This window comes from Corvus cornix, chromosome 12, assembly GCF_000738735.6.
Source record: "Corvus cornix cornix isolate S_Up_H32 chromosome 12, ASM73873v5, whole genome shotgun sequence".
Classification (NCBI taxonomy): domain Eukaryota; kingdom Metazoa; phylum Chordata; class Aves; order Passeriformes; family Corvidae; genus Corvus; species Corvus cornix.
In genome coordinates this window covers 5542286-5557388 of record NC_046342.1, presented here as the reverse complement: position 1 = coordinate 5557388, position 15103 = coordinate 5542286, and the positions used below count along the sequence as shown (strand labels likewise).

General features: G+C 41.7%; 2 protein-coding genes across 7 annotated transcripts in view; both read left to right on the top strand.

Moving 5' to 3' along the window:
* The window catches only part of NISCH (nischarin), a 29471-nt gene extending 26622 nt beyond the window's left edge, over positions 1-2849 (top strand). The window contains exons 19-21 of the mRNA XM_039558977.1: positions 306-434; positions 808-969; positions 1455-2849. Coding sequence (XP_039414911.1) covers positions 306-434; positions 808-969; positions 1455-2083 — 920 coding nt within the window. The 3' untranslated portion in view covers positions 2084-2849. The remainder of the gene's footprint in view (positions 1-305; positions 435-807; positions 970-1454) is intronic.
* Positions 2850-2947: 98 nt separating this feature from the next.
* Positions 2948-15103, top strand: part of STAB1 (stabilin 1) — a 65352-nt gene continuing 53196 nt past the window's right edge. For 3 of the 6 annotated variants that reach the window (XM_039558971.1, XM_039558976.1, XM_039558975.1), the window contains exons 1-2: positions 8580-8682; positions 9767-9902. In XM_039558971.1, coding sequence (XP_039414905.1) covers positions 9822-9902 — 81 coding nt within the window. In that variant the 5' untranslated portion in view covers positions 8580-8682; positions 9767-9821. Of the gene's footprint in view, positions 3719-8579; positions 8683-9055; positions 9315-9749; positions 9903-15103 lie in introns of those variants that run through there. The other 3 variants (XM_039558974.1, XM_039558972.1, XM_039558973.1) reach the window with 3 other exon arrangements.

Sequence of the window (15103 nt, the reverse complement as noted above, 5' to 3'; positions counted from 1 at the left end):
TGAACCTCATGGTGAGCATTCAATTAAAGTGTGATATTAATCACACTTTTAATTGGAAGTGTGATTTAAATCTGGTATGTGTCAAATATTTCAAAAAAATAAAATAAAATTTTATACAAGCTTTTATACAAGCTAATAAAATTTGCTTGTATTTTGCTTGAGAAATTATTAGCCACTGTATCCAGTTTTTTTCTTAATTTCTTTCTTCAAGTGCGAGTTAAATATTAGACGGTAATATAAAAATTATGCTTATGGAAAGACAATTTTTTCTTTTGACTTTTTAATCATATATACTTCTTTAACAGATTTTTGGAACAAAGAAAACTCAGACTGTGAAAATAATTCTTTTCATCTCTCTTGCTGCTTTGTGCTAAAACTTAATGACCTGCAGTCAGTAAATGTTGGCCTGTTTGACCAATATTTCCGAATTACTGGTGAGTACATCTTGTGCTTTAAGTTTTTCCAGTTCTATTTTGTTTGAGTCTTTTTTAGACCGATGCCTGTCTTTAGTAGTGAGATGGAAGAGGGGTTTTTCTGTTGCTTCTTTTTCTTGAATCCCTAGAGCAATATTTGAATCATAAGTATGCGTTGTATTTTAAACGAAGAGGCATTATGTATTTTTTGAGGGATTTGTAAGTATTCTGTTGTTCTTTTCAAGAATTTGAAAGATTTCTGAATAGTGATGCATGTTTTCAGGAGAAATAATCCTTGAAAAAAATCTTTTCTGATGATGGTTGCATGTTGGTTCGAGAAATGGTAATGCCAGGTGCGGATCAGTGAGTGAATTCTGTTCTGTGTTCTCTCCAGGACGTTCTGCAGATCACATTGTCACCTGCCTGACAAGAGACAGTTACAACACTCACACCTTCATACAGCAGCTTATGGCAGTCCTGTCACTGCTTGCACGCACTCCTTCACCTGAACCAGTAGATAAAGACTTCTACTCTGAATTTGGGAGTAAAAACACAGGTGAGTGGTCTTTTCTACATGTCATGAGTGATTTTAGGCATCATACTTCAGGTTTCACCTAAACTGTACTGATTAAAAACTCTTTTGAGAGGCATTTTTGCATCAGTCATTTTGTATTTGATTTTTTTTTTATCTAAACTCCCTGACTTTAATTATCGTAATGTGCCTTATGTGAACAGAATTGTTAAATGTAGTAACAGTGTTGCACGAGTGAAGTTAGTGATGGCCTCTTGCATTCACCCTGGACTTACATGGTTAGAAATTTGCAGAAAATATGTTGGTAATGCAAGAAGGACTCCAGCAGAGACCTGCAATCCAAATAAAATTATTCCAGTATTGTTTATAAGCAAAAGCATGTGTGAATAAATACAAAACTTGAATTCTTCCAGCTGCAGCCAGCTGTCAAAGGTTGTTGCTTATCCTAGTACATTAAGAAAGTATTGCATAGCACTAAATAGAGATATAATGATGTATGTTTCTTGCAGGAAAAATGGAGAATTATGAACTGATTCACTCTAGCAGAGTAAAATTTATTTATCCAAATGAAGAGGAAATTGGGGACCTTGCTTTTCTAGTGGCAGAGAAGATGGATGGTTTGACCAATCTTCCATCCCTCAACATCCTTCTGTATGTGTTGGCATTTCAAGTAAATCATGTTGAAGGATCTGCTCAGAACACTAGTTCACTTCAACCTAAAACACTGATATTGACCAGCTCTGATTTGTTCCTCTTTGATGAAGATTATATCAGTTACCCACTACCTGAATTTGCTAAGGAGCCACCAAAGAGAGATAAGTATCAGCTTGCAGATGGAAGACGAATCCGGGATTTAGATAGAGTCCTCATGGGATATCAGACATATCCACAGGCCCTTACATTTGTGTTTGATGATGTTCAGAATCAGGACCTGATGCAGAATTTAACACTGGATCACTTTGGAGAAACTGATAGTGTCCCAAAGGGAAATTGTAAACAAGAGGGCAGCAGGAGCAGAGAGATCCAGTGGTACATTTTTATCCCAAGTGCAGAAAGCAGGGAGAAATTAATTTCATTGCTTGCAAGACAGTGGGAGATCCTGTGTGGTAGGGAATTGCCTTTAGAACTCACTGGGTAGTTACTGCACAGCCAAGTGATTTCAGTGTGTATTATAAGGTAAAGCACAGTGTTTAAGTAGATAGCACCTGTCAAGTTCTCTTTGTTTTCATGAGGAGCTGACCTGGACTCCCTGGCTCCCTGGTGCAGTGAACATGTAACAGTACATAGAAATATTCTGAAGTGTTATTCTGGGGACTGAACTTCTTGTACAGTCTATTTTTTATGCAATAGTATATAGTGAAAAAAAACCATGAGACATCCTGGGAAACTGTATGGAAAATTTAAGGAGTCAACACTAGATATTCTGTCGTCTGGGGCTGTTAAGGTTTCCACTATTTTTCTGTATATATCAGTCTAGCTGTTCTATACAAATTCTAATGTGTAAATAAGGGTAAATGCTTGTGTATGTTCAAGTGCAATGTTCTTTGTACAAGAAGTATTTTGGGTATGCTGCTAATGCTTATTATTTAATGATCTTACAGTTTTACATATGTTTTTCTTTGAGGCCAAATGTAATTATTTGCTGCCAATGATTAACTTAACAGTAAAATTTGAGCCACAAGCAAGTAACAAATTTTCATATGAAACTATTTTCACAGGCATTTGTTTTCCTTATCCAAGGATAAAAGAATTGCTTGGTAAAGATCCCCTCAGTATTGTGAAAGTGGAAATACCCAATATGGGTATATCAGCATTTTGTCAGCAAATAATGGATTTGTATCTCTGAACACAAAGTCTTTCTTTTGCCTATCTTGTCAATACAAATAAAGTGTAATTTGACAGTTTTCTTTTGGCCTTGTCTTTATTCAAGTTTATATCTTGTGTTTCCAGGATACCATATGGCAGTTCAGCAGCACATATTCTGTTCCTAGAGTGCATTGTAAAGTATGAAGTGTGCAGCAAGACGAAAGAAGAAAATAGTTTGTTCTACTATAACAAGATTGTTAGTCCAGAAATGCAGCTGAGTCATGGAAACTGAGGATCTGCAGCCTCTAAACACAATTTGAGGATTTATTTCAAGTACTTTTGCTTCTCCATTAGATATTAGGGATTTTCTTTCTGAGCTGTCATGTTTAACTTGACTGTTACTGTGCCCAACAAGTTTTAACCTCCTCCATGACAGTAAAATCCCTACTCATTATTATGAAGGCAAATACTGAGACTAAAAAAGAATGTTCTATATCCAATGGGATTCAGAAGGGAAGGACAGTTTTTTGATACTTATGTGGCAGTTGCTGCTGCTTAAAACTGATGCCCCTTAAACACAGAGAGAAATCCGGGTTGGAAGAGACCTCTGGAGGTCCAACAGTCAAGCTTGAAACAGGGCAGTCTTCAAACAGATTGCTCAGGGCCTGGTCCAAACAAGTTATGAGCTTTCTCCAAGAATGGCAAGTCCACAGTGGTGTTGGGAATTTGGTGGTTTCACAGGGTATTTTTCCATGCTGTTGCAAAGCTTAGCTGTGCTTTTTGGATTTCAGAAGCCAGGAGTGTTGCAGTCAGTGCAAGGATGACAAAGAGGCAGCCAAAGTCAATTGTATGGCAGGATGCAGTGGAGTTTGTAAGCAAGCAGAGGTGAGGAGCATAACTGGGCTGCAGCTCTGTTCCCAGTTTGGCAGAGGAAATGTACCCTCTTACACTGAACTGAACGATTAAGGTAGGTACTGCAGGCTCTTGGGGAAAATTAAATTTCCCTGTACGTTGGAGCTCTTCTATTCTCTCACATATCAAGATTGCTTATGTTCATTTAAGTTTATTATCATTGGGTAGAAAAAGCTAATTTCTTGTTAATTATAAAACATTCCCCCTTCTTGTATCACTATCTCCTGAGGTAAATAGTCCCTCATTAAAAAAAAACTTTAAATACTGATGTTGCTGCAGTGAGGTCTCCCTGGACCTTTTTTTCCAACCTGAACAGCTCAAGCTCTCCCAGCCAGTCTCCAAGCAGAGATGCTCTGTGTTAGAACCTGCTGGAGGTAGTGCTTTGTGGGTGTGCATTTCTGTTCACTTAAGTGCAATATTAAGCTGAAAAATCTTATAAACTGTCATTCTTCAGTGCCAACCTGTTGTCTATTGTCGAATTTTAATGTAGTCTTTTGTTTCTAAATACAGGGATTTAAGTAAGTTTTTCTTGAAAATGTACAATCATTCATCTTGAAACTAAACTGATTGCTTCAGTTCATAAAGATTTCCCAGAACTTTCCACATTCAGTTTCTACAGAAAGTTCTGCAGAATGAAGTCGCTGTCAACAACTGAGGGCACATAGAACGGTCTTGATTTCTTCCTTTCTTTTTGTAAGAGCACTACAAAGCCCTGCACATGTATTTCTCTTTTGTCCTCAAATCCTTTCCAGCTTCCAGCCCTTGTTCAACATTAAGACAGTATCTGAGTAGCTGAAGTTATGACCAGAAACACACAGAGGGAGGTGGGGGGACCTTTGTCAGGAAAGTATCTCCTGAACTCTTAAACTTCCGTGTTCTGGCTTTGCAGCTGATGTAGATATTTGCCACCCTAGGAAGACCCAGACAATTATTTTTGTTCAGTGTCATCTACCAAGGATCTTCCCCTGTATTACAATTGAGAAATTGTAAATGAACCTCAGTAGGAAGGAAAGTAAATGAGGTGCTGACCTGGGCTACGCTGTTTTCGCTGCAAGAAGAAAAGACAGTGTGACCTGCATCCTGTCTGTCCTGTGTCCATTCCCATACTGCTTTACAGAACTCTGATCTGCGTGGCTGTGGATGTACTGCACAGTCATGTATTTCCATCGGCTCTTCTGACTTGTCTTTTTGTTCTTATCAGCTTTGATAAGGAGGGTGGGGTTTTTTTAATTGAAGTAACACAAAGTGCTGCTGTGTCTTACTTGCATTCTGATCAGAAAGTTTACTTCTGCAGTACTAATCTTCAAACATACCAAATCTTGAAAAGCAGCAACATGAGTAAAAGCGTGAAGCTGTGGCTCAGAGCAGACAACAAGCTTCTGTTTCTTGATGTTCACCTGATAGTTAAAGGCATTTAGTAACTTGGAAAGCTAAAACTTTATGTGGAAAAAGGGAGGATGTGAAATTCATTAGAACCAGAAAGCACTAAAAAAAGACTGACCAACATTGGAAAAACCTACCTGAATAGGTGCATGAAGAGCAGTAGCCAGAGTTGGTAAGGTGAGCACCAAGCCCTTATGCTTCAGTCTTCAGGGTCTCTGAGAGGGGATGACAAGAATTCCCAGCATCTCTGAAGCTGCTCAAAAAGCAGAGCTAGCAGGATCCTGACTCCCATCTCCATCTGTTCTCAGGCAGATACTCAGTGCAATCCTTGGCAAACTGCTGGCTACAGCTTGAGTCAAGCACATTGTAGCCCTTATTTATCCCTTATAGACAGCAGTACCCGAAGGATCGGCAGCGCATCATGGCAAAGCTCACTGCCTCTGCCATCACGCTCCTGTGAGCAGGTGCTGAGTTTCAGTAGCTCAGCCTGTTCTAGTTTTACTCAGACTTCTAATTAATATTGGATATCTGTGGGGAATTTAGTGTCTGACTCTCCAGTACAGTCCCAGAGCACTGCTTAATAAATGAGAAAGATACAAAACTAAAACCAAGAGAAGGGAATATGTTGCTGCTTTTCACTGCAGCAGAACATGTAAAGGAGCTCAGAGTCAAGAGGAAGTGTTAGGCCAGATTTAAAGCATTTATGTACTGACATTGGTACTGCTGCCTTTAGAGGTTTTGGAGAAACAGGATGCGAGCAACCATGACAATTTCTTCCTGAATTATGCGACAGCATTGTGCCCAGGCAGCCCTACCTGTCTGCTTGGAATTGGACTACTGTCTGTGTGAGAAAGACTCCTATTCTATGTGCAATCCTTGCAGTTTTTTGCTTTTATCAGCAAACTTTAAAATTCCTGTTCTTTCCATCTTGCCAAGAGCAAAGGCAAAAATAGGACTCTGTCCCTGCCTCTTCACCAGGACACTGAGGGTGTATTGGGTAAGTATGGTTCAGCTGGCCCCCTTCCCACACACAAGCACTATTGGCTTGGCCTGTTCAATCCTTTCCAGACTCACAGCCTTCTTACAGTCTTACAATTCAGAGCAAAGGGACTTAATGTCCTTTCCCAGCTTTCCCAGAAGAGCAGAACAAGAGTCTCTTTCTCTCTGTGAATGCAACCAAATGGTCAGTTCTCAGAGAAGCTGTGGGGCAAGGTAGACTGGATGGTAAATCACTTGCCTTGGCTCTGTAGTTTCTAAACAAAAGATTTCAATAGCAGGAAATTGCCCAATCTAGTCAAGGCTGCACACACTTCACAGAGCAGAGCTGGTGACCCAGCATTTTAAAACACAGTGTGTGACACAGGCAGGGAGTCTGGGAGGGTTTGGAGCCTTATCCTTTGCCTTTATCCAGGTGGGTTTTGGTTTTCTTTTCCTGTGAAACAGGTTGAGTAATTTTTGCCAGCAGCTTCTCAACTTTAAATGTTAAACAATAAAATGTTAAACAATAAAAATGCCAGGTCTTAGATAAGTTGCTTTAGAGGACCCAACTTGTCATTGATACATAAAGAAAAAGAGAGGGAGTTTTTCCCTGAGAGGGAAAAATCCAAAGCATTCCTGCTGCCAATAATCTGCTGATGATAGGGAAGACTGAACCTACACGGTAAATTTTAAGTGTTTTGTAGAAGTCATCTAGAAGAAGCCAGGGCCAGAATTTGAAGATGTTTCCAAGACCCATATCTGTGACTTCTCCTACTAAACCAGCCACCTTCTGTTACGTGGGCAAGAGACACTTGATGAGTCAATCTCTATGCTTTCCAAAACAAAAGCCCAAGTGTGAAACCTCACAGATAAACACACTGGCAGACAGTTGACAACTCCTGCTGTATGTTTTAAAATTGGATTTGCACAATCCTATTTCAATCCTTGACTAGGACATGAACAAAACCCTCCTACCTGCACAGGGCCGTTTGTGTGTTCTGTCATCAAATCTTTACAAGTCTTGCCTAAATTTTCTCTTTTGATGAAGGCTCATCAGCAGACCTCAGGATCTTGCTTTATAAGATTTTGGGGGTTTGAAATACTTTGTAGGGATGCCTCTGTGCGTGAGCTGGTCTAATACGGAAATGAATGAGGGAACTGGGGTTTCTATTTGTTGACGGTTTTGAGGAGTATTGGACAAAACAGTGGTACCAAAAAATCAATCCAATGCATTTTGCCTCTAAGGCATAAAGTTTTTGTAGATGTCATCCATGAGAAAATACATTCATCTGCCTAAGAGGAATCCATCTATCAGAAGAGAACAGAAACAGTGTGAGTGGAGCAGTAATTTGTGTTTGTTTGGCTCATTTTTGCTTCCTGTGCTGTTTCTATGCTGGTGTTGCCATCTTTGATGACACTGCCAACTGAACTGCTGCTGACAGCACCTTGGCTTCTGTGCACTGAGTATTATTAATGGCTCTTGGCCACCCATTAATTTAGAGATAGTTGATGTTTTACCTTCTTACTAATTTCCAGATTCATGAAGATCCAAAGTTGTTGCAGCTTTCGATGTTCCAGATCCAGCAGTGGTGATTAGCAAAGTTTCCATTCTCTCAGAGCAGCTCATAGGCAGTGGCTGAAACACACTGCTTATGCTGCTTGATCAGGAAAGCAGCATCAAATGACAGATGACCTTTTTTTTATTTTTCGGCTTATTCTCTGCTGCTCTACAATGGCACTACTCCCTATTTGCATTTTTAGCCTGTGTATTGCTGTTCTATTGCTTGCCTTTAATTGAGGTGAGGTCAGATAAGGAAGCTGGCTGTGAACCTTTTGATGTTGCTGTGAATCTGATTTATTTAATTCAGACAGGAATGTCACCAAGCATTGCTCTCCCTTCCTGGTTCCCCTGCAGGAGGTCAGATACAGTGATTATAAGCAGCAGTGGAAAGCCTTGGAATCAGCCTTTGTGTGTCTTTTCTTGCCCTGTACCGTTTTCAATGCTGAGCCTTTTAGAAAACTGCCTGAAAGCCCATGAAAGAAGCCAATGCATCTTCAAGTGCTCCAGCATGAGATATTTTCACCTTAAAAGCTTATCAGCTGTGTGTGGTTGCTGGCAACTTAATCCCTATGTCATACAGCCATCTCTTGGAAAACCCATCAACAATCTTCAACATCCTTCTTGGCAGCATGGTGCAGAGGAGCGGCCTCATTCTTGTGTTTCCATGGCCAGCCCAGGGCCACGACTGCAGGCAAAGAAAGCACTGAACAGCTTCCCTTCTCTACGCGAGTGTGCCCACTGTCCATTTGTGACTCTCCCATCCCACCAGAGCTGCCTTGAGCTACGATGCCTTTGCCTCATTTTGAAGATCTTTGGGGAACCAAGTGGTTTCCAGAGCAGTGTGCACCCTCTGACCTTGACAGAGTGGCACCCGTTGGGCAGTGACAGTCCCAGGGCTGCAGTTGTCCTGTGGCAGGATGAGTGAGCTGAACTGTTGGGTTGAGCTGTGGGCTGGTGCTTCTCACGTGGGTTGCAGTGGATGGTTGTGTGCCTTATCTGCTTCCTGTTAGTGGGGGATATATAGCAGGGCTGGCTGTTCATCATGCTGGCTTTCCCTGTAGGATGAAGGCAGAAGTAAAGCACAGCTAACGGCACCAGTAAGTACAGCAGTTCCTATAAGCCTCATACGTTACAGCATGTGTGTCTTTGTGGGGGTGCAGGGGCAAAAAAAGTATTAATGCTCTCATTATTTATGTAAATACAAGAATAGTTCCCTGTCCTGGTTTCATTTAGGCACCTTCATGGACTATTAATGGCTTGAAAATAAGAAGGTCCCTCATTGTTTGGTGAGATTTGTTGCTAACAGAAGCAGTCCTTAGACTGCTCAGTATAGTAGGCTCTCTTGGCAGTGTAAGGAGACAAAGGCCATGGAAAATCTGTCAATAATCAATTCTTTGTAATGTTTAAAAGGAGAATATAAATTTCAGACTGTACCTCAGGTTAGTGTGTATTTTTTTTAATCCTGTTTAGGGACTTTCCTGTTCTGAGTGCTGTGGAAGTGCTCCTCGGATTCATCAAGCTGTCAGCAGAGTGTTTGGAAAATTATAAATTTTGCCATTGCTGCCATAGCATCTGCAAAATGTGATGCTTTTCTTGCTGAGAAAGTCAACTATTTTTAAAAAAATATCAAAGCCTGCCCAAAGTGCTTGATTGATTGATGCAATGTGCTCCATTCCAGCTCTGAAGCACAGCCTGTCACTCGCACTGCTTTGTTCCTGCATACTTTGGGGTAGGCAGTGGTCAGTTCTACCTTCACTTTGAGGTGTTACAGACATATTCACATCAGTGGCAAAAGGAAATTAACTTACCCTTCATGAATTTACGGTATTTAAGTTTGCCCATTGGATTTGCCTTCTTTTAAGCATACAGTTAACCTCTTTTCATTCCAATTAGTTGAAAACTAAGGATTTCCTTCCTTCTGTTTTGAACTGATATGTAAGAGGAAATCCGTAGATGTTCCTGTTTTGAGTAAACCTTTTACTAAGGAGTTCTGCCTGTGCTTTTAAAAAAAGAATGGAAAGAAAAAGGTTATGTTGATTCAGAAATAACACTAGAAGTAGCAGATCCATTTCTGAAGGCTTTGCAGCCAAAAAGCACAGTGCAAAAATGCTCTCTCCCTGTTTACTTTTAACCTCTGGTTTGTCTTGGATCTGATTCTTAGTAGGCGGTGTTATCTTACAGAAATTGCAGCCTCTCTCGCCACCCCTTTTGTGTAAAGGGTCCTGCCTGTAAAAGCATGAAAATGCATCCTCCTGGATTGCTGTTTTTCTTCTTAGCAGCATGCTTCACTCCCACAGCTGACTGCCAGAGTCAGAAGGTAAGTCTGTGAGTCTTTGTTTAAATGTTCATTGAACAGTTCTTCATGGTCGGACGGTAGCATGGTAGGAAATAGTCCTCTCCACTACTCGTTTTTTCATTTACATTTAGTTAGGTGCAGAATAACATCCGTAAAAACTGTAGGGCTGTAAGGTATCTTCTCTGTAGTCCAAACTGAGGAACTAAATATAAGGTTGAAGGGAGCTACCTGAGTTTTAAATCAGATTAAATTTGTGTCTGTGTTCGGCATTGAACTTGAAAGTAGCAGTATCAGAGGGAAATACTCAGCATCTTTGTCTTCTGCTAGTTTCAGTATGTGGGATGGGAACTTTGTATCCATCAGGACAGCTCCATAAGTTTCCCAGGAGAATTTTACTTTAAAAAAATCTTTACAATCTCATCAATTTGTTCCTTTGCAACAGTTTGTTTCAAGTATATTTCCCAAGAGCTCCTCAGTAAGGACTGTTGAATTCTTCCATTTTATTTCAATTTTGTTGATTTTCTTTTGATTCCTTCATCTCTGTTCTTGCGTTTAGCAGCAGCATCTAGGAGAATGTGTGATGCCTTTGTAGATCTGTTCTCTAGACTCCATGGGGAGGCAGCCCAGTTCCTGTGGGCTGGAATTTACACTAATTCACATTATATTGTCTTCTGCCATCCGCCTTCTTGTGTCCTGCTGTTGGAGGAATGAACTGGCCTGCTAAGCCAGGAGTTGTGGGGGGCATTTGGAAATTCCCTGGGGAAGGAAAACTCCCTGTGGAGGGTTGTCTTGTCTTGAATGACACAGCAAGGCCTGTGGGGAATGAGCAGACCTGTGGGTCTTAAGGACTTGATTTAGAAAAAGCCAGAGGACTAGAAAGGTTTTTCAGTGTCAGACCTTTGGGTGCAAGCTTTTGTATAGACTCTTTCGTGAAAGGACTATAAATGACTACTAGGAAGGCTTGTAGGATCATTAAGGTGACTTGAGCACAAACCTGAAGTGTCTCTAGGGGTCAATTTCATTTGTCTGGAGACATGGGTTCCAGGCAGATGGGTTCCAGATTGTGTTCAGAGATGTGGACTCGTGTCTTCAGCTGGTGTAAGTGGAAATGTAGGTCTCTCTACTTGGAGACAGTCTGTTGATCTCTGCAATCACTAAGGAGTCTGGCTTGCCAGGAAACCATTACATTATCAGGTAGTGAGTACCCACTTATGGAGAAGTTAAATGTTTTGAATCACCTCTGAAGCAGTTTATTTAATCCAAGAAAAACTCCCTTTTAGAGTTTTTTTCCTCAAAAAGTTCCCTCTTTATAGAGAAAGAGAAGAAACATTTGAAAGGTTTTAATGGGAGATAAGGAAAAATAAGGATCTAATGAAGCCTTCTCTGGTAGTTTAGAATACCCATTGGATTTGATTGGAATAGGAGTGCTTCCACAGGAGGCTTTTGTTGGCTCACATGGGCCATTGAGAGAGAAGAGAGATTTTGTGCTGTTTTTCAGTGATGTTATGTCAGGGCTCAGCTTTAATGGTTCAAACATGAGAGTGAATTTGTTAGTCTGACTTGGTTTTTTATACTTCTTGCTGTGGGCTGGGGAAGATGCAGCAGATGTGAGAACTATGAAAGTTTTTCTGCTGGGAGGAGGCCAATCCCAAGCTGTGCTGGAGGAGGAATGGAGGCAGGTGGGAAATGAGGAGAGTGGTCTCAGCATCCCCGTGTTTCCAGACCTCTGCAGCTGAGATGCTGGGAAACACCCAGGGCAATGGAAGATCTTATGTGATCTCTGAGCTTGATTGGTCATCCTCATGCTAAAAGGTGTCCCTTGAACAAGTGTGAAGGGTTTGTGTGTCCAGGAGCTGCTGGTCTGTTCAGCTCAAGTGTTACTGAGAACTTCCTGGGGAGGTACGTGGCTATAATGACTCAAGCATGTGTCTCCAGCTCTATTTTGTAAAGGACAAATGCGCTGGAAACTTGGTGATTCATTAGATAATGGCTATTTCCAGAACTGGCTCCCAGGATTGTTGGAGCTGAACACTGACGTCCAAATAAGTTTTTTTTCTTCTTTGAGATTTTTTGCCGTGCAGAAGGATTTGTGTTCTGGGTTGGGAGGAAAAGATAAAGGGTGAAAATGAGGGAATTAAACTAGCTCTTACGAAATACTTCCCAGCTTATTCTTTTGAGGTGGAGTACGAGAAACGAGCACTTGAGAAGTGAGGGACATCTGTTCAGAGAGGAGGGAAGGAAACACAGCAGCATCCAGAAGCTTCAATGTGTGTCAGCTGAGCGCAGAGAGCAGTAGCTGCTCTTGCACAAGCATTTGAGTGCAGGGAGAGAGCACAGCACAGCCTGGAAGACAGGGGCACCCTGGCTCTTAACTTCTTTTGGCTGCAGTTGGATGTCTTCTGTTTTAAAAGCTTCTTTTCATTTTGGAGATATTTGGGAGCATTAGTCCTCCTTTTCTGTTCCTTTGTACATAAACTGTGATCCAGTCCAGGCTCACATCATCACCTGATCAGAACAGTGACTGTCACCAGGCAGCCCTGCTGCATCACAGGGACAGACATTCCCTCTTGCTGCTTCCTTTCCAGTGGCTTCACACTTAGAAACAGCAAAGATGAGCCCAAGGGAGCAGTGCATCATTGTTTTCCATGAGGCTGTGTCCCAGGAGCCACTTCAGACTCAAACTTCTGTCTGTCTTTCATCCTCTCCAGAATTTGAGTATCTGGACTGTTGCATTTTTGTCCCTTGATTCCCTCTTCTGCTTTCCTAAGACACAAAACTCTCCAGAAAATGACTGCTTCATCAGTTCTGTCACTCAAATAAGAAGGGAAATATTTTTTTTTTAATACTTTTCCAGTCAGCTGTTTTCTTCCTCTTTCCTCCTGCCTGTTGCTGCTGACACAAGCATATTTCCTTATAAAAAGGGGAAGGTCTTACTGGAAAGCTGCCTAAAGCTTATGAAGTGTCCCAGTAGGGATGGGGGGATTCCACAATAACTGTCTTTTCTTAGAGGCCTGCAAGTAATTAAACATGCCAACAGGGAAGAATGGCAAACATCCACCTCTCCCACTCTTCATTTCCATTGAGAAATGGAGCCACGTTGATGAAGGAAGGAGAAGGGAAATAGGATAATGTACGAATAATGGTGTCTTCCTCCACCACCATGACAGAGAACACATCTAATGGCCCAACTGTGTCTGATGCCTGAAAGTGCAGATGAAGCAGAAGGTTGGAGAATTTAATTTAGTATTTGGTTCTCTACTGTTTATGTGGTCTTTTTGAAACAGGTAGAGTGGCTCAGATACCTGGTAAAGGTTTGTGGCATAATTCTAACTCATAGGAAGGAGTCTACATCTGTATTTCTTGCTCAGGTATCTTCCCATTCCTTTTTCCAAGGCATTGTCTCAGGGAAAGTTAATGCTGGGATTTGGTGGAACTAGAAAGAGAGGAGCTGTGCTGTTCTGTGACATCTGTGTTCCTGGCTTCAACTGGCTCCTTTCAAAAGCCCAGCTTTAATCTGGAGTCCTAATTTAGGCTCCAATCAAATGGTTGGAAGGACTTCTTCCCTACCCCATCAATGGCACTGCTGATCTTTAGAGGCAGAGGACTCTGGAGGCAGCACCTTGTTTATTCGTCCATATTGTTTGTCTTCTCTGTTTTGCTCCATGAAAAACAGGAAATCTCCTCTGACTGCTCTGTGTTGGTGGAAGCATAAGGAACAGCAAAGCTGATCTCTGTTCTGCTGGATAACATTAGTAAAGCTGGTGCTCACAGGAGAGGTGGATTTGGTGGATCTCAGACTGGGTTTGAGCTCTTTGTAATGCAGGGGAGTCCTTGACATAACAGGTTCTTTGGGGATTCTGCTGCCAGGGGAACTGGAGGTTGCTGTATGGTAGGAAAGCCTCAGAAGCACAACTAGAAGTTAATATCCATGGAAAGGGCAACCACAGCCACAGAAATAATTTCCTTCACCGGGTGGCATTCTTGCATGGATGGCTGCAGAAGGTGGATCCATAAACATGAGAAAAAGCTCAACGACTCCAGTCAGAGGGAACGAGTCAGGAAACATTCCAGGGACATGTCCCTGTGGACTTGGGGGTTATCTCTCAGGAGGTTTTCCTGACAGGGTCGGCTGGCTATCATCTGGGAGGGCTTTCCTGAGCTCTTGATAACTGATGGGAAGCTATGGGCTTCCTCCCATGCCTTGAGACAAATGTATGTATTTGGGCTTAAGTTCAGAGGAAGCAAAGCTGAGATTGCGGATGGGAATCCAAAACAAGGAGTTCTGGGGACAGGAGAACTGCTGCATTAACAGCATTGTTCAGGATTGGCTTAAAAATTCCAGATCAAGGCCTCCTCCCAAAATTTGATCTAATATTTTTATTTTTAGAAAATACAGTGCCTGTAGAGGCACAGTTGAGATGAGCTCTGTGAGTTTTTTCCAGTCAATGACCTTTTGGGGCATACACAGCTCATGCCTCTCAGCTTTTCTCTGTCATCAGCAGGGGCAACTACTGTCTTTTTTAAAAATTACCAGTGAGATTTCCATGCAGCTGCTTGTTTCCAGAAGCTTAGAAATTCAAGGAAATCTTTTAGAGCAAAGTCACGAGTTTTAATGATAGATTGGCATGTGATGATCCTTCACTCTGGGGCTGTGCTTTGACATCTGCTCTGGCTGTGTTTCATTTGGAGAAGCGAGGTGGTGCAGGAAAGCCCTGTGAGGAAAACCAAACCCCTAAAGTTATTCTGGTTGAGTGGAAGGACTTAGCTGATTTAATCACCAGCCATGTGATATATCCAAGTGTCCTACCTGATCTTCACGCCAATGTTTATGGAGTCCTTCTCACCTGGGGTCAAAGCATCAAGGTGTTCAGAGAGGTGCAGAGCACCTTTCCTTTTCATTCACCACCCTGCACCTCCTCAAAAACAATTGCCATGAGAAATATTTCTGTGAGCAGCTCCTGGCTCTGGGAAATAGACTGAACTAACACAGTCAGCTCTGCAGACCCGTGGAACAGCAATGAAACACCCAGTGAACTAGATTTTATGAGTGGCATGGAAAAGATAAATGCTGTGTTGCCTTTTAATTCAGTGTCTTCTGGCAAGGGTTGTGAATTTAGGGCTTGTCCTCACACATCACTACCACGTGTTTGTAAAAGGTCAGCTGAAATTAGCAGTGCAGAGTTGTGATTATTTTAGAAATGGTTAGAATTTTTGCTGTGGGT